We start from the raw sequence: 23,644 nt of genomic DNA, 5'->3' as shown, positions 1-23,644 counted from the left end.
GGTTATAAGAACTTGCGCTCCTAATTCACCACCAGTTCACCGTTGTAAACCGTGTATGTGGACCTGCTGCACTCTGTCGTTTCTGGATTTGACTGGCCTGATGTGTTATCCCGTGGTGGTGGTCATGTCGAACACATACTGCTGTAATAAACGATTTGGAGGCATTCTGTTCGTTATTTGCGTATCTTTTCTTTGACTTGTGTACCTCAGCACTACCTATCGGGTTTTTTTTCCCCTGAATTTAAAAAAATCCCGTGACCTCTTTTTTAGCGACGCTAACCCTGCAAACCGTTTTTTATTTCAGTTATTTTTCCGGTTTTCATGAATTTTTAAAGTTTTTGACTTTTTGCCCACCCAAAAAAAAAAAAGCAACCCAATGAAAGCATACAGCACAAAATAAAAAAACTGATACTATATAATACATTTCCCCTAAAAAGGATTATGGTTGCCTTAATCTAAGTATGCATAGTTTCGCGATTTATTCCACTATGTCAATTGTGTTGAAATTCAAAATCCTCACACAGAGGTAAGCATTTATTAACAATCCTATCAAAGAAAAACAGACACTACAACCTGGAGTTGTCCTTACTAAATGACACTGATCTTCCCTTGTCAAAGTGGTTGATTGATGGTGCATTAACTCATGGTCCATCCTATCCATCCCGTTGAAAATTTTAAACACCTCAATCATATCCCCAACGACATGTGTTCCGCCAACGTAAACAGATTCAAGAAATCAAGTCTTTCTTCATTTGATCATTTTTGTCACACCACTGTCATTTTCTGCACACGAGGGCCAATTAGATTGGGACCTACAATTTATTGCCAATTCCGAATGAAAGCCTCTTTTTTTATACTCACAGAGAGGTTGGTGCGCTAACCCCTCAATGTGGGACTCCCTGTAGTAGCAATCTTTTTTTGTGACCATGTCATCGTTTCTGTTTTCCCAACACGTTCCATGCTCACAACAAACTGCCTTGGGAAAGCAGAAGAATGACTTTAGGGGAGAAAAAGAGAACTTTTTAAGAATAAAAAAAAAAAACGAGCATTATATTCACTTTTTTGGCCACTGTTGAACAAATGTTCAGAAAACCTATGCCACTTGTCAAAGAGAATTCCCAAATCAGCGATCCTGGTTGCATCAGAGGTAGTTACACCAGTTCTCAAATAATATTTAGTTCTCCAATAAACTATTCTCGATATGTATTTTTATCCGTGTGCGCTGTGTTATTATGTAATTCAACTTTATTCACTAAAATATATATATATATATATAGAGAGAGAGAGAGAGAGAATATGTGAACTGATAACTACATAAACACAAAGATTTTGCAATAATTTATATAAAAACTTGTATAATAACGTGCAAAACACAACACTTGATTCATATTACTGTTTTTTCAAAAAGTTTTATTGAAAAATACGCCAATAAAGTGATACTGACATCTGTACAAATTTTAGAATTACTTTCAGTAAAACATCTTATACAGTAGGCATTGAAAAAAATGAATAAACAGCAATAAACAACAGCAAGCATAACCTTTATGTCACTATAATGAAGCAGTTTGGCTTCAGACGCAAAATGGAACTTGACAGTGATATTCATATAAAATTGAATTTAAAAAAAATAACTTTGCATTCTGATTTTGGAACTTCCTACAGGTAATATCACATCAAACAGTGAATTTCCTATTCAGCACTCATAAAAAAAAAATTGGTAAAGAAACTTGAAATTTCTAATTTTCAAATCATTTCTCATAGCAAAGAAAATTAATGCCAGCATATAACATTGTCTCCAATTTCTTTACCTCCCAGTGGCTGATGATGAAATTAATGTGCCCGGTCATGTTTGACCACCAGCAAATATACGTTTTGTTACCTCAGGTGGAGGAGGAGTTGCTAAACCACCACTAAAATAACATTTAAAAAAAACATTTGTTAAAAAAAATCTATGTAAAATAAGCATGTTAAATGCATTACATTAGAGTTGCATATCGATGAATAAATGATTGAATCGTGCATTCATTCATATTGAAGCAGACAGCCTATTGAATATTTCTATATATTGATAGAATATTTCTATATTTGTTTACATCTAGCAAACAGGTGCATGAAATGAATAAAAATATTTTTATAGCATCAATTAATATTACCTAGCTATAAATACTATATAAATAGTCAGAATTTGACATTTTTCTATTGAAATTTGACTAATTGGTTAACATTTTTTGATTAACCAGTTAAATATTTTATAATCGATTTCCAGCCATATTTATCATGTTTAAATTCTTTTAAGAGTCAGTTTTACCATATCTGAACTTTCCTCAGACAAAAAGTCCTTTAAATCTGTCATTCCTCCATTACTAAATCAGTCTTTGAAATCTCTTTACACGTTCTTGACAGGGGATTATGAAGGTATTAGTAATTGTAAAGTAAATTTATAAAATTCACGCACAGAAAAAGGTTTAACTAGTAAACAGAGAAAACAAACTCATTTGACAAAGTTTTTAAAAATAATTTTTGTTGTGTGTCTGCATGCACAGTAGGTATCAAATTTAGATTTAGCCTGGGGGGATTGTAGGGAATTTTGTTTACAAATAGCACAAGAATCTGTGATGGACTGTGTGTTGAACGTCTAATTGCAACTAGCCATTTGTGATGTTTCACACATGCGTAGTATGATGCAGTTCTTCAATTTCGTGATCACCACCTCCACAATAGATCAAATTCTTTAAATGGCCAAACGACCAGACTCTAGTTTTGCACAACTCTATCACAACTAGAGTATTGCAAAATGTGTGCCTATTCAAAACTCATGTTTTTTTACTATTGCTCATGTGAATTTTTGAAAAACATTTAGGACTTCATTAAAAATACTGAAAAATCTCCTGATAAAATTATTTTTCTTTTTTTGTTCATTGTGGGTTATTTTAAACGTTTCTTTTTACAGTGTTTTGCTGAAAAGTGCTCTTTAGCAGTATTTTTGAAGTATTATTTTATGATCAATTTCTTTTTGCACCCTTTAAATAGTCTATATATATACCAATTTTTGTTTCAAACCAACAAACGGTTTCAGCTGCAAGGTGCTCTGAATAGATCAAGTTTAATTATACCCACCTTGAAATTATAAAAATGAAATTACTAGCACGATATCTAAAAAAATGAAGCAACTATATAATATTAAAATTGCATAACATAAACAACAATTTATGATAAAAACCATTATCTTCAATAAATTAAAAATTTTAAAATTTATTGCAATCATCAGACAGAATTTCATGAATTGAACAATGACTGCGACCAAAAGCAAGTCATAGATCTATAACAATAAAAGCAAGTCATAGATCTATAACAATAAAAGCAAGTAAAAACGTGTAATGACCAATGGAATCTTACAAAATGGGCACTCAGGTTGACTTTCACAATTTAAATGTAACATGAAGTCTGTATATATTCTGAAAAGTGAAGACACTTATTTTGTTAAAAAGCCATCAATTTATTCCTTTATAATTTTTGTTTCAATGATTTTTACTTTCTAATTTGTCTCTCAATTTGATAACCTAAAAATTAGGGGAGAAAATTTTTGTCCTGTGGACATTCTTCATAAAGAAGAGATCCACTATATCTAATTCTGTAGATCCAGACCAACAGAACATTAAATACTTGTGCCAGTTTTCATAAAAGCCGTGTTTCACATTTAAATTAAAAACTGACAAAAATATTTACTTTATTATATTTTAATTTTAACTGTAGAGTGTGTGTGTGGTCTCATAAACACGGCTGCCACTCAAAAAATTATAAAAAGTAGGAAAAAGCAGAACAAAAAATTAGGGCAGGAGGGGTACCCCCCACCCCCAAATAACATAATCATAGCATAATTTCAAAAAATTAAAAACAAAATTCACAGCACTATTTCAGTATCCTATAAGATTGACTAAAGTCAAAGCAAAATGAAAGAAATGACTTTGTCACAAAAACAATTTTTGGCCAAAACAGTGTATTAGCAACAGATATTTCTTTTCTCACAATATACATTACATTCTTTTTTGGAGTCTTCGCAGTCCAGTCTGTCAACTCTCTTCGATAATACACAGCAAATTATGAAGACATGTCAGTTTACTAAGAATGACACTCCTTTGAGACAAGTTCCAAAAACCCAGTGCAAAATATGTAAATTACAAGGGCCAATGTAAATAAGTCAAGGTGAACCGGGTGGTTTAACTGTGTTGTTCATCCTTTTTTTTTTACGAGATTTGATAACATTTTACTGTTCAATGCCAGTGTAATCATTTTTGACGAATGAGGCACTTTCATTTCCAGCTCTTTGCTGAGCATTGTAAATATTGTTTATGCCTCTACATGCCCTAAAAATACAGAAGAAAATTCAATGCTATTGGGTAGCATCAGAATCACCAAACCTAAAATAGGCTTATGTATCCAACTTTTCGTTATGCACACTGCACACACAATCTACTATATTTTTATTATTTGGCAATGTATCTATGATTCCCCCTTCTCAATTAAAATCAATTGCACAAGTTTTGTTGATAGGATTACACACACACACACACAATCTACTATATTTTTATTATTTGGCAATGTATCTATGATTCCCCCTTCTCAATTAAAATCAATTGCACAAGTTTTGTTGATAGGATTTGGTAAAAAAAAGTAGGGCATAACCAAAAGAAAGTAGAATCAACAAAAGTAGAGCATTTTACCAAAAAGTAGGACAAGTGGGAGCCCTGCGTAACTGTAAATTGTGTTTCAATAAATCATAGGCGGAGATAGACTTGAAAGTCTGGGGGTGCATGATGATGATGATGTCAATTTATATATACACAAATACATTAGATCAGTCAGCTTTAACTTTGATGCTAGATGGTGCCCCCCATGCAATAAATGTTAAAAAATGTAATACCTGGATATAAATTGATCTTTATCTGCATTTGGAGAGCGAATCTGAACATATGATGATGGACATTTAAAAACAGGTGTTGTTGGCTCAGAAGAGACAAATTTCCTCATAAAACAATGACTATTAAAGAAAAATCATGTATCGAGAGGGGAAAAATTCTATACAAGCAAAATAAATTTGATAATCCTCTTAATCTTACTAACTGATGAAAAACCAAAAAAAATTAGGATATGCCTATGAAATTATAGATCAAATAATGATATTTTGTTGTATGCACTCATGTTAGAATTGCAATGCAATATGGGAATTGTGCAAAGAACATAAAACTCACAGAAAATGGAAATTAGTATATGATATATAAATGATTAGGATTCAAAATGTTGAGGAACTGTTTCGCTAACCTTGTATAAGTCAAAAAAATTTTAATGCAGTAAGATTTGGTTTATTCAAATTTTTCCAATGTGTTTTTGAGTACAATTCAAAACCAGAAACATTTTTATCATCACCCAAGTAACATGGTGAATATCAAAAGGCATAAATTATAATTTACAAATGACAGTAGATCTCGATATCATATGAATGATCAGCAAACACAAGGCATGTTTTTCGTAGCAGATGACCAACTGTTTTCATAAATCACAAGCAACTACTTCTTACTGTATATATTTTGAAAGGAAAAAAATACTGAGACCAAAAGTTCTTTTTGTAAACCTCACTGTAATTGTTGAAAATTATGAAATTTTGTATACAGTTCTTCTAAACATCTCTAGATGAATTAACTTTTACTCACAAGGGAAGCGGTTAAGCATTGTCAAGAGAAGCGATTCCAGAACAGTAAAATTATTTATCATCTAACATCACTAATGGAATGATTCCTAATACTACGTGAATGTTGATGATTAAATTACAATTTTTGGTCAATTTTCAGATCTTGTATTGATGATGAATTGTATAATTTAAATTTTCGGTAGTTCAAACTTTTTGCAATCACCTTGAACTTCAAATTAACCAAGTTTGACTGAACATAATTTACCTTAGTATTCTTTATTATTAATACATTAGCATACCCCCCCCCCCAAAGCAAAGTCTAGCAAGGCTCTAGCATGGAAAATAGTCTTTTTTTGTACATGATATATGCAGTAGAACCTGTCTGATTTGATCACTCAAAAAGCTCTGCTCTATTGGTCATTATACACAGATCATATTGTCTTGTATACACATGTATAACAAATATTTAAATCTTGAACTATATTTTTTGATCTATTGCAGTCACTTATCCAGGTTGTACTGTATTTTTCTTCAACAATATTTTTCAATAATTTTCCACCTGATAAATTTACTGGTAAATCAACATAAGAAGCCTGCTACAAGTCCTACTCAAAGAAATAGAAGCCCTGTATAGAAACTTAAGATTACAAAGACATTTCACACATCAAGCTTATATATTCAATTCATATACAGTAAATATACAGTAGAACCTCATTATAATGTACTATCTGGGACTGAAGGTTGTCTGTTTTAAGGAAAGTCCACTTTATAACAAATAATTATAATTATTTGTTATAAAGTGGATAATAATTATTATAGGGATGTAATGGAACAAATGGAACAAGGTTTACATGAATGAAAGTGCAGTATTTATATAGCTATAAAAATTGTTATTATATATCAAACAAAAAGAGCCTTCAACATAGGTAGAATCAAAAAAGATGTGTATGTATACACAGCATTAATCATAATTTTTCTGGTGAGTGAGTGGTACAAGTCATGCAGCACATCTATGCTCACACAAAACAACACAATGATCAATGTTTATTCACTTGCTTGGAGATACAAAACTCATAAGATTAAAATATACACCCTTTATCATTATTACAATTTTTTAACTGTCCGTTATAAGTGATGTCCATTTTAATAGAGTCTATTATAATGAGGTTCTACTGTATTTATTATTCACAATAATTTCAGAACTTTAATTGCCAAAACAACTGAAAAACATTTTCAAGATACTTCCACTAAATTATGTTATAGAAAAATTCATAAGACTCTTCATATAACAACAAAATATTCACTAACTTGTTTCGTTCGAAAAAAAAAATCAAACCTTTTTTATTGACTATGATTAAATTTTTATCAATATGCATGCACCAAATATAACAAAAAAATCCAAGAAAATGAAAGGATACGGTTCTTCTTCTGTCACTTGATCAGGGGAAATTTGGTTTCTGGGTAAGGTGATATACTCATCAAAAACTATAAAAGTAAGAAATAGCAAATTTTGACATACATAATATACAGTGAGCCAAAAAATTCCTTCAAACAACAGCCACAACCCTACATATGAACCTCTTGAATTTAAAATAAAATTTCATGGCAGCCTTGGCAAATCCAACTTACTTTGGCAATATTTGGTGAAAATGATCCAAATTTCCTTGATAAGATGCAAAATAAATAACTATAAAGATCATCTCGAATCTTACCTTGATAAATTAATGTGGCAAAAGTGTATGACACACAAGAATTTTCATGACATACTAGAATCTCTTAAATAATATATTAGAATTGTTTACTTTTAGAGCTGGTTTTATACAACCCTAATTGCAGTAATTTAGAATTTTAAAAACTCAAATAAAATTTTATTATTTCAGTACATATAATTTAATTGTGAATAAATATTTTTTTTGTTATACTTCAGAGTTTAAGTATAAAGGAGAGAAAAAAGTGATGTTAAATATGAAATATTTTTTGATCTAATGCATAAATGAAAAATAAAAATGTTCACTAAAAATATAAAAAATACATATATAAAAACTGTTTTTATTATATCGCTCACCAGATACATTAAATTTTCCTCTTGAATGTACCCTCATTGCCATGATGTGTTCATGGATATCTTTCATTAGTGACATTAAAGACAGAGTATGTTCTTCATTATGTTGTATTTTTGCACGAGCAGATTCAGTCTCCCTTTTCACACTTTCCTGAGTACAAAAATAATGGTATAAATTGAATATAAATGCAACTATATAGGTTCTAAATATGATATTCATATAAACCATCAAACCTCAACTTAACATTAAAATTAAATGATTCAGACAGAACAGCATTGAAATTTATGGTGTGTGTTGCCAGTGCCTGTTTCTGGCATGAGCAAATAGACATGTACCCAAGCCCCACATCTTTTAAGGGGCTCCCGAAAAATTGTCTGTCTTTTGTATTTTATTCTTTTCTCAAAATATTACCAAAAGTGTAAAAGTACTTATCCGTATATAGTTGCAACATAAAGATATGCCAAGTTCACAATTTTAAAAGGTTTTTTCTGCATATTTACTTTCTCACCTTTTTGAATGTAAAATTAAATACCCTGATGAAGATGCAAAGCAAGCAAATAAATGCTATAAGATACTTCAGAATTTATTTCGATAGCAATTATACATGAAAAAAATTACTGTAATAATACTCTGTAACTATGTCTCAAAGAAAACAATACATAAAAGGGGCAAAAAAGTTCATTTTTGTCTACGGCCCAAACTTACGAAAAACTGACCCTGTTTGTTACAACTAAATTTCTTAGATCTAACAATTGAATGAGAAACTCTTGCCTCTTAAATTATATTTTAGAACTGTCCTTTTTTAGTTTGCAACCAACTTTTTTTTCCATTCATTGTTGATCATGTCTATTTAGAAAAACAGGATGGGAGGGTGATGAAATATCCAGTAGTCATCAATTATGTGTTTATATTAGAGGAGACTACCTCACTTGCTACTTGGGTGCAAAATCTCATGTGCCGCTCCTAAAGACAATCCTGGTGGGGGAGGGGCTGATTCTTGTATGAACCTGATTTTTTACTTGTCTGAAGCTGCACACATTGTCTAGCCTGCAAAATATTCTTGATCATACGTCCCATTTTTAACCTTTTCCCAACAATATCTGCCCAAAACTGCGTTTCATGCAGACTACTCAAAAGGAAAATTTTTGATGGAAATTTTGGTTCAATGAGGTTAGTAAACCGAAGAACTTCTGTTCATACAATAATAGTTCAAAATAGTTTAGACACCATTAACACTTCTCATCATATTATTTTGCTAAAACTAATGTTATTTGAGATAGGAATGAAAAAAATTTTAGGACATATTTTTCATTTTATAGGGCATATTTAGTTTTTAAGAGAATAAATGCATTTTTTACAGAGCATTTTTTAGAAGTTTTTAGAGCATAAAAATCGTAGCCCTACTTATAACAATAGCAGAATTTTGGTTGTGGCTATCACGTTGATTTACCCTGTTGCTTTGTGGCGTGTTTGGACATCTCTTTTCATTTTTAGCTCTCCTCAAAGATTCAATTTGTATCAAAAACCAGGGCCAGAATTAGAAAATATTTAAACCTGGGCAGGACTCTGAAAAAGAAAACTTCTTGAAAAAAGAAAAACTTAATGTCAAAAGAATAGGCGTCAACATGATTTGAATGATTTCGTACTGTGATTGGAATTTGGAGGTCCTTACTTTTCTGAAAACACAACATTTATAATTCTTTTCAAAAGTGAGGATTTTTTTAATTGATTCTTAGATCAGGGGTGTAAAAATACAGCTCTATGGGTATGTATACATGGATCTTTAGTAAAATTGAGAAAACATAATACAGTGCATTTTACTTGCAAAAAAAAAACTCTCAAATAAGTTTTGAGTTATTGTGAAAGACAGGTTTGGGGCTCCTAGGACTAAAACGTTAGCAGACCCCCGTTCTAGATAATGTGCAGATCTTTATAAGCGCTCTGTTGGGAAATGTAAAGGTGTTGAATTAGAGAAAATTCTCCTTCCTTCTCGTGTATTTCCCCAGGCACCTTTTTTGATCATCAATGAGTCTGGTACTGAGTTCCACTGTGTGATAAAAAAGGATAAACATTTGCGGGATGTTTTATAGATAGTACAAACTGTCTTCTAACAGATATGCTACTAGTTAACTAGGGTCACCGATTTGGGAATTCTCATTGACAAGAAACTTAATTTTTCTGAACATTATTCAGTGGTGGCAAAAAAGCAAATAGAATGCTTGGTTTCATTTTCAAAAAGGTCTCTTCGCGTTCTCCTAGTCATTCTTCCATTTTCCTGAAGTCTAGTTCATCCTGGACCGGAGTATGCTGTAAGGTTTTGGAGACCATACCTACAGAGGGACATAAACTTGGTTGAAGGGGGTGCAGAGAAGAGTTACGCGTGTCCTTATTGGCACACGGGGCTTGAGTTATGAAGAGAGACTTCATTTTTTGAATATGTTTACATCGGATGAATGCAGGTGTCTGGGAGATATGATCAATGTGTTCAAAATTTTCAACGGTATCGATAGGATGGACCATGAATATACCGCCAATCGACTGCTTTTACAAGGGGACACCAGTATCGATTGGTAAGGGACAATGCGAGATTATGATGCCCCAGGGAATTTTTCTATAACAGGGTTGTTAATAAATGGAATAGCTTACCCCCGGAGGTAGTAAATTGTAATACAATTGACACGTTTAAAAAGAAATACATTAAAATGTTGGGGTAATTCAAGAAGTTATCCATACCTAGAATAAGATAACCATAAGTATTGGATTGGATTGGATTTTGGGTTTATTGGCGCAAGGACCAATTTGGTCAAACTGCGCCAAAACAAATATAAAAATAAGAAAAATGTCCTTTTGTGATGTCAAAAACAAAAACTGTGCATGATAAAAAAGCAACGTGAAACATAAAACAATGACATGAATTGTAAGAACTATAATTTGTCATAAAAACCAATGGCTTTGATGAATTTAAAAATGCGAGATGCATCGCAATGGTCAGATAAAATGGCACGAAGTGAAAGATGATTCTGACCAAAAGCGGTCGTAAAATGATGACGATGATGGGAACAAGTAAAAGCATGAGCAATGGTAAATGGACTTTGACAATGAGGGCACTGCGGTTGACTCTCTCGTAGTAAAAGATACGATTGTGTGATGCGACTGTGTCCTATGCGTAACCGGGCAAGCAGAACTTCTTCCTTTCGGTTAGTTCTGCAGCTCGAATGCCAGTGGCTAAGTGTGGGCTTGATGGCATGTAATTTGTTATTAATTTGATTGTTCCAATGGTTTTGCCAGCGGTGATGCATCACTTCCCGGAGAATTGAGAAGTGGTCACTGGCAGGTACCAAAAGGCTATTATCAATGTTAGTTGTTGTTCGAGCTGCGTTGTCTGCTTTTTCGCTGCCCGGTATTCCAACATGACCTGGTACCCAGTAAAATTTTACTGTGGTACCATGATGAATGAGGTAATGCAGTTCATGAAAAATGGCATGAATGAATGGATGAGTGTGAAACGTACAGGAACACAGTGCTTGTAATGCGCTGAGAGAGTCGCTATAGATGATGCATCGTCGGTGGCATTTGCGTCGTATATGACGTAGAGCCTGAAGGATTGCGTACAGTTCTGCCGAATATGTAGTGAATGTGTCTGGAAGTTTGAAAGATGTCTCCTCACAGCAGATGTAGGCACAACCGACATGCCCAGGGCTCTTGGAGCCATCGGTATATATGGGGAAGTACCTATTGTATCTACCCCTGTGCCTAAAGAATATCTGTCGATATATAACATCTGCTGTGGTGGCTCTGGGGTATAACGATAATGAAACAGAGACATCTGGCAGAGACTGCTCCCATGGTGCCAGTTGCCAAGCAACTGGGGCCACACGACTGATGTCTATTTGTATTTCTTCTACAAGTGCCCTCATACGAAGACCGTAAGATGGAACACATGAAGGTCGAGCAGCAAAAAGTCTATGAAATGACGGATTAAAAATGACACGATGAAGTGGATGACCTGGTAAAGACTTCATTTTGATATAATATTTCAAAGAAAGTTGTTGGCGTCTTGATGTCAGTGATGGCTCGTTGCATTCGACATAGAGGCTTTCCATGGGAGAAGTTCGGAAAGCTCCAGAGCAAATGCGGAGACCGAGATGATGAATTGGGTCGAGCACACTCAGATAGCTCCGAGGGGCTGACCCGTATACAATGGAACCGTAGTCGAGCTTTGATCGTATTAGAGCTTTATATAAGTGGAGGAGCGACTTACGGTCTGCTCCCCATGATGTAGAAGAGATGACCTTCAAGAGGTTCATCGTCTTCATGCAACGAGCTCTCAACTGTGAAATATGAGGTTTAAATGTAAGTTTCTTGTCAAATGTAATGCCGAGGAATTTTGTATTCTCTACAACAGGTATTTGACTATTATTTAAAAATAATTGTGGGTCATCATGAAGCTCACGACGCCGGCAAAAATGCACAGCGACGGTTTTGTCAGCGGAGAAAGAGAAACCGTTATCATGAGCCCACTTGCTGATCTTGTTGAGAGCAGTTTGTAATTGTCTCTCGGCTGACCTCTTATTCACTGATTGATATGATATCAACAGATCATCCACGTATAGTGCACCAGTGACTGACAACGGGAGTTGGTTCAACACCCCGTTGAGTCTTAAAATAAAAAGTGTTACACTTAAAATGCTACCTTGAGGTACACCTTGTTCTTGAATTTGGGGAGCTGATAACGTGCTTCCGATCCGTACCTGGAAGATGTGGCGAGCGAGAAAGTTCTTAATGAAAATGGGCAAGTTGCCCCGCAAGCCGCAATTATAGAGGTCGGAAAGAATTCCGTGCCTCCATGTACGATCGTAGGCCTTTTCTATATCGAAAAATATAGCTATCATATGCTCCCTCTTTACAAATGCTTGTCTTATTGATGTCTCAAGGCGTAACAGATTGCATGTTGTGGACCTGAACCGTCTAAAGCCGCTTTGATGTTTAGATAAAATATTGTTAACCTCAAGGTAGTGCATAAGGCGATAGTTGACCATGCGTTCCATGAGCTTACATAGACAACTGGTCAAAGCAATAGGTCTGTAACTGTTAGGTTGCTGAGGATTTTTGCCAGGCTTCGGGAATGCAAGAACAATGGCTGCTCGCCAGGTGTCAGGAAATGAATGACTGACCCAGATCCGATTGAATAATATGAGTAAATGTGACAGTGATTCTGGTGAGAGATGCCGAATCATGGAATAATGAATGGCATCGGGCCCTACAGCTGAGTCAGGACTTCGCTGCAAGGCCGTCGTCAGTTCATGAAGGGTGAACAATGAATTGTACCCCTCCGGTGTAAAAGGCCGGAAGGTGTACGATGTATGTTCGGCCGATGATTTAATGGGATGAAACGATGGGGGATAGTTCGCATCGCTGGAAACAGCGGCGAAATGGGCGGCGATGGTGTCCGCAATATCCCTCACATCGCTGATGATAGTGCCATTGGTATTTAAAATAGTGATCAGATGAGACTGATAATGACCATTGATTTTTCGGATCCGGTCCCAAATGACTTTAGATGAAGTAGATGAATTGATTTCCGTGGTAAACTTGTGCCAGGACTCGCGTTGAGCCTGGCGCCTGGTTCTTCTCGCTATCGCCTTTGCTTTTAAAAATGCCAACTTGTTGTCATGGGTAGGATACCGCCGGAACCTACTCCATGCTTTCTTTTGAGCTTTAATAGTGAGATTACATTCGTGGTTCCACCAAGGTTTAGGAAATTTAGGAAGTTTCGAGGAGACTTTGGGTATAGTTTCATTTGCTGCTGAGATCATACAACTGGTCACAAGGTCGACACAGTGGTCGACATCGGGTCGCGAAACCATATCCTCCGTGATTTCTGCCTTGACCGTGAAGTCTGCCCATCGGGCGGCCACAAGCTTCCACCGAGGAGGACCCTCAGGTATGCTATGGCTTCGATCAAGGCACTTAACCACCAGAGGAAAATGATTGCTCCCGTGGAGGTCCGGATCAACCGACCAGGACCAGTTGGGCAAGAGTGAAGGTGAACACAACGACAAATCTATTGCAGTGAAACTATTGTTTGGGGCATGGAAATGAGTGGAACTGCCATCATTCATGATGGCGAGGTTCATGTCGTCTAATAGACGTTCAACCATTTCTCCACGAGGGGTGTTGCTGTTAGAACCCCATATCATGTTATGAGCATTGAAGTCTCCAAGAAGAAAAAAAGGTGGAGGTAATTGATCAATCAGATCTTCTAGATCTCTCTGTAATATGGTGTCATTTGGTGGCAAATAAATGGAACAGATGGTAATTCTCAGGCCTGTAGAGATTTCCACAGCGATGGCTTGCAGGTTCGTGCGCAGCGTTAGAACGCGCGACAACACATGATGTGGAACCAGCAGAGCAACACCGCGGCAGGCTCTACTCCCGTCATCGTAATCAATACGAAACAGGGAATGTCGCCTAATGTTCCATGTCTCTGAGGGCTTCGTGAAAGTTTCCTGGAGTGCCACGCAAACAGGATGATAGCGATTGATTAAATCCTTTAGATCTTCGTAATTGGATCTAAGACCACGAATGTTCCATTGAATAATGTTGGCCATAAATTTCAAATAGATGTAGACGGTTCAAGGTCTTTGAACTTATTTCGGTCCAATTTCCGGCGAGTAGTACCGGATTCTGACGGATTATCGAGATCCATGTCACCAATTGATTTGTCATCAAGCAGTGACATGTTTTGTAATGTAGGCTGCTTCTTTGCTCTCTGAATGGCTTTTCTCGAATATCCGGTCTTGAATAGTTTTATTTTAGACTTATTTCCAGCATTGATTTTTGGCTTAGTACCTGTAGTTACCTTGAATGTGTTCGCTGTTGCTTTTCCCGCTTCTTCGGAGGTGGTGGACTCCTTCCGTAATCCAGCAGAGCAACAGCAACCACAACTATTACATGGTTGGTTAGATGATGTTTGAGTGGATGTATCAGCTATGGGTTCGGTCTGAGTTGTCACAGATGCTTTCATGGCATTGTTAGTCTTATTAGCTGTTGATGGATTTGTTACCATATTAGAGTATGATGTACTAGCTATTGGAGTTTGGTTAGGGATTACACGACGGCGTGCTTCAATATACGAGATGTTATTGAGGACCTTGATCTTCTGGATCTCTTTTTCTTCATTCCATTTCGGACATTTCCTGTCAAATGCGGGGTGATTGCCACCGCAATTGACGCACTTGAATGATGTTGAAGTGCACTTGTCCGAAATGTGGTCCCTCTCACCGCACTTTGCGCAGGTGGGTTGACTACGGCACGCCATTCGTGAGTGACCGAATTTTTGGCAGTTGAAGCATCTTACAGGGTTAGGTATGTATGGCCGGATATGGAGGTTATAATAACCGATTTTGACATCTTTCGGCAATGTTGGGGATGAAAATGTCAGAATTATATTTCGTGATGGAGCTAGATTGCCATCTCTGCGGCTCATGATGTGTTTGGCAGATGTTACGCCTTGAGACGCTAGCTCCTGGGTTAGTTCATCTTCATCCATGTTAATTAAGTTAGGGTCTGAGATGACGCCACGTGAATAATTCAGCGTGGGATGGATTTTGACTGTTATGGGAATGTCTCCGAGAGATGTGAGCTTTTGAATGAGTTCGGCTTGTCTGGGAGTGTTGGTTTCGATGAGAAGGTCTCCTGAACGAAGAGCCTTCACTGATTTTAAAGTTCCAACTGCGCCATAGAGAGCTTTATCTATCAAGAATGGTGATATTTTTGACAGCTGTTTATCGGTATCAGAACTATGCAAAAAGAAGAATGAGACAGATGACAGATTTGAAGAAGCGGTTTCTGTGACAATTGTTTCACTAAGAGCAGTTCTTTGACGTTTTGGTGCATTTTTTGTTTTTCCCATATTTGAATGGGTATTGTTCCACTCTCACCCACCATGCCCACCATGGAGCCCTACGAGGGGACGCGCCCACGTAACCGGTGAAGGTTAGTAGCAACGTCAGGTTAGGTGAGAGCTATACACCACCAAAGCAGGCGAGCAGACGCGTTCAAGATCCAAGATCGTCGTGAAGCAGCACCAACAAACCTCAACGACGTCCGGCAGGCCCGGCCCCTCTACCTGCCCAGTAGTGTAACCCCTTCAGCCACCGAGGCGACCACAGCCGATTGACCTGGACGGGGCTAATCCAAGCCTCCCGTTTCGGCTGAATCCGAGGCCAAAGCTAGCGCATCAGGCTAACCAGGATCCCCATCTCCAGCCTTACGGGTCTCCACGCACGGCAAACACGCAGGTAGACAGCGTCCCAGATAGGGCATACGCTAGAAGCAATGCCCCGTCTGGGAGGACCCCTCCCCGCCTGAGCGGGGCCCACAATGAGGGGTTGGACACAGAAGACAGACGTGTACAGGACAAACGAGACGCAAGACATGTACTGCAAGATGTGTAGAAATAAACATGTAATTTGGGCTATTGAAGGTGAAGTATATGAGCACAAAAAGCGATGACAATGACGTGTGATAGATTTGGCGTTACCCAGGGTGCACCACGAGGAGGCCTATCACATTACACCCCTAACCATAAGTATTCTTTATGGGCATTGTATATATTCTTTCATGTATATACATATATTGTAATTGCATTTTTAATTGGGTTGCTGTATTTATTTTTGAGAAATATATGACATCCATATTTATTATGGGCATCTTTTTCTCAGCCACCTCATTGGGCATTTTGCCTGTTGTGGCGTTGTATTTGTATGTTTGTATTAGTTATCTGCAATCTTCTTGAATAATGTCCACACAATTCTGTAATGTGATTACTCTTTTAAGCTTTACATTTCTCTTGTTTTCCTCATCTTGTCTTGGGCATACGGTGCACATTCTGTTTGTTTCAAAACAGGAATATAGTCTGTAGAATATTTTGTCACTAACATTCGTAAAACTCTCTTTCTAGATTACTACGTTTATTCCGCTTTCTGCTGTCACAAAATGCCAAGACACGATCGAGAGATATTAGTTGATGAGGACATTTGGCGAAGTTGGTGATGCCAAATAGGAAAAGTAGCCAAAACTTTGCATCACAGAAAACTTGCTATGTATCTTCTTTCGATAGACAGACGAATCGTCTTTCAATACTTGGTCACATTGTTTGGTTAAAGAAGAGGGCACTGCCATACTTTGCTTTCTACCAGTAATCTGGTCATGGGCGAAAAAGGTTCTACAATGTGCAGAAGAATAGGAGAGAGAAATACAGGTGCGGGGGAGAAATTTGTCTTGAGGAAGTTCTCCGAAATTTTAATGTCCATAGATTTTCACCCCTCCGGTAAGCAAAAAGTTGAAGAAAAATTTGTTTATTTCAAATAGAACATTTAACAAAGTCACACATTGTGGAACAAATTAATAATTTTCCTCACCAAAAGATTTACAGCTGCTTCTTTTTTTTTCTCCAAGTCATTAGTTGCAACTTCAATATCATCACTGCTCACAAAGACGGTATCAAACTTCCTATCTATCTCAATTACGGTTTCATTGACATGTACCAACCCTTTCTTTAACTTTTGAAAGAACATTTTCTGAAATAAAATAAATAAAAATTTTAAGAAAAATTTATAAGAACCTTTTTAAAAATCTACTTGACAATATTACAAATGCTTAAATTTATTTCTATGGGTAAAACCAGAACCTGACAAATCAAAAACAATTAAGTCAAAAAAGCCAGATTTTTGATTTCTTAGGAGCCAAGCATGGTTTTTCTCAAGAAAAATGGTTTTAAATAATGTTTATTAGGTTAATTTCCAATATATGGTATAGGTACATGATACAAACAGGCATATAATAAATAGGCCTATACCTTCCTATTACGTTTTCGACTGTGCCAAAAAAAATTGATAAGTAATCGACATCATCCTAACTGGAACAAATGTTTTAGATGTTCTTAACATCCGTCTATAACCCTACCAAAAAGTGCCAAATCAGATCTGGCAATACAATAAAAAAAGTTGTCGTCATCCCGTAAACCAGTTTACCCTGTATATATTGGGAATTTACAGCTTATTAGACTTTTTCGAAACTTATTACCTTTTTCCATGTTAGAAGACACACTACCATAAAATCAAAAAATTTTATATCATCCTGAGATTCTATTTTAACAATTAGCCTACCTATAGAAAATTTTATGCGCCAATAATAATGACTAAATCATAAAATTTAGCCTTTTGCTCATTATGCTGTTTACTAATAACCACTAACTATAATAGAGTTCCTTGACAAATAAAAAAAGGTGCCAGCCAAATATATATATATATTGCTTAGGTATTATAAATATAGTTATTTTCAAGAAAAACTGCCCAAGTTATCATTTTTAGTCCAGGACATTTGTGGATGAACCCCAGCAAAATTGCAACAGAAGCTTTGTACAGTTTCTTAATCTGTAAATTGTTGTTCTGTAATTGTCTATTACTGAACAACATATCCAAAATCTGACAAAATCGGACTGCAGGAACACTCCTAAAACCGGATTTTAAAATTCTTTTTATGTGTGCAAGATTAGGGATACCAAAACATTTTTTTCCCTTTGTAGGGAAAAATAAAAAGAAAGATTTACACCCTATTGGTGGATTTTCACAGTTTTTCGCTCCTTTCACATAATCCTTTGCGATTTTCCCTATTTCCAAGAAAAAGAAACCTATTCTTCCCCTATTGCAAAGTGAAAGAAATAGATTTTTCTCTATTGTGAAATGAAAAACTGATTTTTTTTCGTGTTAGGTTGTGCTTTTCAATACTCTTCAGAGTTTTTTTCTGAGATTTTTTATGCATTTATAACAACTGATTTCCCGCATAAAATGGGCAGTACTGATATTTGCAAGATTTGTGAATAAAAATTAGACAAAGTTTCACAAAATGAAGGATATGGTATAAATGAGGCCGCAAGAGCAATGTAGTTGCAACTGCTGGAATACATGTTTATGTTTTGTGTTGGCAGACATGTACTGATAAAAAGAGCATAGAAATTACAAAACGGAAGGCTAGCCGAGAAAAAAAATACCAAGTTAAAGTGTTCACTTACTGCATTCACTACAGGACATGGTTTTTATTCAATTTTTACTACTTCAAAAACCTAAGAGAGTCATCCTACATGCGCGAACAAATGCCTAAATAAGAAATGTCACTAAAACTAGATTTATTAATTAAACTCCGTGGGTGCTTGTGTACAGACTGCACCCCCGGATCTGATGCCACTGTGTCTGGCCCAGGGTCCTGAATTGATGGTGGGGGGGGGGGGGCAAAAGTATTGAAAACTTCTGAAATTGTCTTTCATAAATTCCGAAAATTATTAAATCTGGAACTATTTTTCTAATTAGTTTTTGATTGTTTTATTCATCATTTTTCAGTTATTTTACTGCCTGATTCTAAATTGGCCGTATATCAATTTTTTTTCATCGATAATGAATTTCTAATGAAATTTAAATTCTTAATTTCAACCAGTCAAAATTATCATTAGTTCTGGAGCTATTTCTTAAATTAATCCCCATTTTTAATTTTTTCCCCTTTTAATGATATTTTTTTATTTAGATATTCGTTCGCGCATGTAGAACGACCTAGGTTTTTGAAGTAGTAAAAATTGAACAAAAACCTCATCCTGTAGTGAATACAGTAAGCGAACACTTTTCCTTGGTATTTTTTCTCGGCTAGCCTTCCATTTTGTAATTTCAATGCTCTTTTTATCAGTACATTACATGTCTGCCAACACAAAACATAAACATGTATTCCAGCAGTTGCAACTACATGGCTCCTACAGCTCCGGCTGGCATCATTTATATTATCTCCTTCATTTTGCAAAACTTTGTCAGCTTCACCGTCTAATTTTTGTTCACAAATCACACAAATACCAGTACTGTCCATTTTATGCAGGAAATTAGTTGTTATAAATGCGAAAAAAGTCTATAAAAAAATCTCAAGAATATTGAACACAAATTAACAAAGAAAAAATTGGTTTTTCATTTCAAAATAGGGAAAAATCGGTTTCTTTCACTTTGCATTACGGAAAAATAGATTTATTTTTCTTAGCAATAGGGAAAATCACAACGGATTACGGGAAAGTACCAAAAATCCCCCAATAGGGTATAAATCTTTTCATTTTTTCCCTATGAAAGGAAGAAAGTGTTTTGGTACCCCTAATCTTGCACACGTAAACAGGATTTTAAAATCTAGTTTTTTAGGGGTGTTCCTGTGGTCTGATTTTGAATATGTTCAGTAATGATTTCTGATTAAGAAACAATTTACAAAGCTTCTGTTGCATATCTTATTTTGCCTGGACTATTTTCCAATTAGCTACTCACTTTCAATGTTGGTAAACACTGATGGTACTTATGTATTATGCCGTCGACCTTTTTTGATGTCGCCAAACGATATGATTCAAAACCAACAAAGGAAAGAAGCGCTTCCTTAACACATTCATATGATTTTTGCTACGGTTTTATGGCAACCCAAATGAATTCTACATAAGCCACTTTTGTTTTTTGCATGAGATCTGCATTAAGTCCAAAATAGTCAACAGCATAATATGCAAGCAGTAATTGACATACGTTCTGAAAATTTTCCATCCTTAAACTTCAATTTATAAACCTTCCATCGGGCGCAACCAGCCTGACAGGGAGTTTCAACATTTTCATTGCCGCCTCCACTCATAGGAGGGGTAGAAGTCTTACCCTCCCAGTAATCTCCTATTTTTATGGGATGTCTTAACATCCCTACAGAGGTCAGTGATTTTTTTAGAATACCAAAATTTAAATTTTTGGGTACAAACTTGCAATTGTTTTACCTGCAGAAGAACTCTGCAGGTTCCAATATTGCACCCAACAAAGGGTTAATCAAACATAGAAAAATTTAGGAGCAAATATGAATTTTTTGTCAACATGATGCCTAGGATTTATTGATCTCTGCATTTACATATAATTTTTGCCACCTTATCTGCTACCCTACTGTGAATTTTGTATATTAAGAAAATAAAGCAATTTCTGCAGATATCGATACTGTGTGTTTGTCACATAATCATTCATCATAAACCCACAGCTCCTTATTGTCACTCATTCATTGTGATTGTTAGACAAAAAAATAAATAAATGCTTACATGTTCTAAATGCTATATCTTCAAATACACACATGTACATCCAAAACCAATTTTTTTAAAGACAATACAGGATGCACATTAATATCTCATAATAAATTTTGCCATTCACATAGGTCAACAATGCTCTCTAGTAGCCATGAAAGACATTTGGGGCCGTTCAAGTATTATATCAGCGAAGTTTTAACAATTTTTGGCCCCCCCTCCCACCTGTGTCAGCAAAATTTGGTCATCAGCTCTGCCTCTCTGAATCCTAACGCAAAAAGGTCTCTTCGCGTTCTCCTAAAGTCATTCTTCCGCTTTTTCGAGGCTTAGTTCATCCTGGACTAGAGTATGCTGTAAGGTTTTGGAGACCATACCTACAGAGGGTCATAGACTTGGTTGAAGGGGTGCAGAGAAGAGCTACGCGTGTCCTTATTGGCACACAGGGCTTGAGTTATGAAGAGAGACTTCATTTTTTGAATATGTTTACATTGAATGAACGCAGGTGTCGAGGAGATATGATCGAAGTGTTCAAAATTTTCAATGGGATGGATAGGATGGACCATGAATTTTTAGTACACCGCCAATCGACTGCTTTTACAAGGGGACACCAGTATCGATTGGTGAGGGACAATGCAAGGTTATGGTATCGCAGGGAATTTTTCTGTGAGTTGTTAATAAATGGAATAGCTTATCCCCGGAGGTAGTAAATTGTAACACAATTGACACGTTTAAAAAGAAATACGATAAACATGTTGGGGTAAATCGAGAAGCTATCCATTCTTAGAATAAGACAACCATAAGTATTCTTTATGGGCGTTGTATAATATTTTATCATGTGTATATATTGTTTATAATTTGTGTTAATTGCATTTTTAATTGGGTTGCTGTATTTTTGAAATATATGACATCCATATTTTTATGGGCATCTTTTTATCAGCCACCTCGTTGGGCATTTTGCCTGTTGTGGCGTTGTATTCGTATTATTTGTATATTGATAGGATCAGAGACGTATACGGGGCAGGGGGGAGACATAAGGGGCTCGTGGCCCTCCCCCTAATGATCAAAAATTTTTTTTTTTTAATGCGAAAACAATATTTTTATTGAAATTTCGGAAGAAAATACCTTTATATGTTATACAATTTGTTAATTTCAATGCTATTTGAAGGCTATGAAATCAAAATTTATCTTTAATAAATTCATTGCAACCTATCCTCTAAGCTATATATGGTAAATCACATAAAGGCCTATGAGCCAAATATGGCCCTAGGGGTTATCTGATGCAGCCTGCCGTCCTCAACCTAATTTTGTAAAAATGAACTACGCAGCACATTTACAGATTACTTAAGTGACCCGTGGTACAATTCCAGAGCATTCAAGCGGCCTACGGCACATTTTCAGATCACTTAAAAGACCCGGGACACAGTTCCAGAACACTTAAGCGATCCGTGAACATTTAGAGATCCCTTGAGTGACATGCAGCATAGTTTGAGCACTTACGCGGGGCCCCCAGTGCAGTTCTACGTCACTCAAGCTACCCGCGGCACATTCTCAGATTATTTAAGTGATCCGCGGCATAATTACGGATCACTTGAGTGAAGCGTGGCACAGTTCCAGAGCACTTGGATCCGTGAAACATTTAGAAATCACTAAAGTGGCTCTGTAGGGCACTTATCAATCCAAAGATTTTTCTCGTTTTTGGCGCACCGAGTAAGAGATGCCAAAAAGAATATTTCATATTTTCATAAAGTGTGGTTGATGGCGTAAACATTATTCAAACCCCCTCCCCATCGATGCTAACGTATTACTTGAATGGCCCCTCTTGAGAACCACATACATATGAATTTTGAGACATACAGGGCGTTACTGAACGATTAGTCTCAGTCACACCCTCTTGACGGCAGATTTCTTTTGAATCTTTTTGTTAATTTTTTGCGCCCTGCTTCTATTTTATTATTTTTATTTTAAGTTTTTAATTGCATGTAATGTATGAGTGAATTTCCTTTTCATTCACCTTAATTTGTAAATTCTTATTAACTTGACAGCATCACATATAATTTAATTAAAACACCAAAAAATTTACAAATTTAATTGAATAAAAATACTCTACTTTCTCTTTTTTATTGAAGAAGAAACTTTCTGGAACTGACGTTAGCCGCACAAATTCAAAATCCTTAATCCCCGATTAATGAAGTTCGTTTTTTAAAGTGAACTTCTTTCTGAATTATTTTTGTTCTAAACATTCTTCCACCAAACGTACATTGACCATACGATATCCCTCCCGGGACAGCAATGGTTTCTTTTTTTTTCCGTTTTCCTCGTTCTCTCGACTTTTTTTGCAAAAATGTCCCTGTTTTTCCCGTTTTATTAAATGAAGCCCACTTGAATTTTTATTCTTATTGAAATTATTTTCCAACTCATAAATTAAATCGTGATAATAGTAACTATAAACAGGGGCGGCCTTAGGGCCGTATTTACCGACATGGTTTAAACTGTAGTCACAATTTTTTGATAAGGGATCGCCACGAATTGGTTAAATTCAGGTTTTTAACCAATCTATATTGATTACTAGGAAAATATCTTTGAGGTACATATTTAAAAATATAAATGTATAAAATAGGCATGAAAAATGACAGAGATGTGAGAAAAAATTGAAGGTTTAAGTGTATGTAATATATATTGCCGTTATTTTTCGAAAAGAAACGAACCGATGGGCCGTGCATCTATTATACGTACTGAGCTATAAGTAAACGTTACTTATAGCTCAGTGATTAT

General features: G+C 35.8%; 1 protein-coding gene across 1 annotated transcript; it reads right to left on the bottom strand.

Annotated features, from left to right (window-relative positions):
- Positions 1–1,389: 1,389 nt before the first annotated feature.
- LOC149065680 (uncharacterized) lies at positions 1,390–23,082 on the bottom strand. Its single transcript, XM_089253881.1, has 6 exons — positions 22,980–23,082; positions 17,175–17,333; positions 7,752–7,899; positions 7,105–7,171; positions 4,922–5,032; positions 1,390–1,910 (listed from the first exon to the last, which is right to left on the bottom strand). The coding sequence occupies exons 2-6, from the start codon at positions 17,328–17,330 to the stop codon at positions 1,844–1,846; spliced, it is 549 nt and encodes a 182-aa protein (XP_089110007.1). The 5' UTR covers positions 17,331–17,333; positions 22,980–23,082; the 3' UTR covers positions 1,390–1,843.
- Positions 23,083–23,644: the final 562 nt, after the last annotated feature.

This window comes from Pholcus phalangioides, unplaced genomic scaffold, assembly GCF_987345545.1.
Source record: "Pholcus phalangioides strain wild (caught in Gottingen) unplaced genomic scaffold, Ppha-v1.0 ptg000039l_1, whole genome shotgun sequence".
NCBI classification, from domain to species: domain Eukaryota; kingdom Metazoa; phylum Arthropoda; class Arachnida; order Araneae; family Pholcidae; genus Pholcus; species Pholcus phalangioides.
The sequence above is the reverse complement of the archived record's forward strand: the minus strand, read 5'-3'. Positions and strand labels throughout refer to the sequence as shown.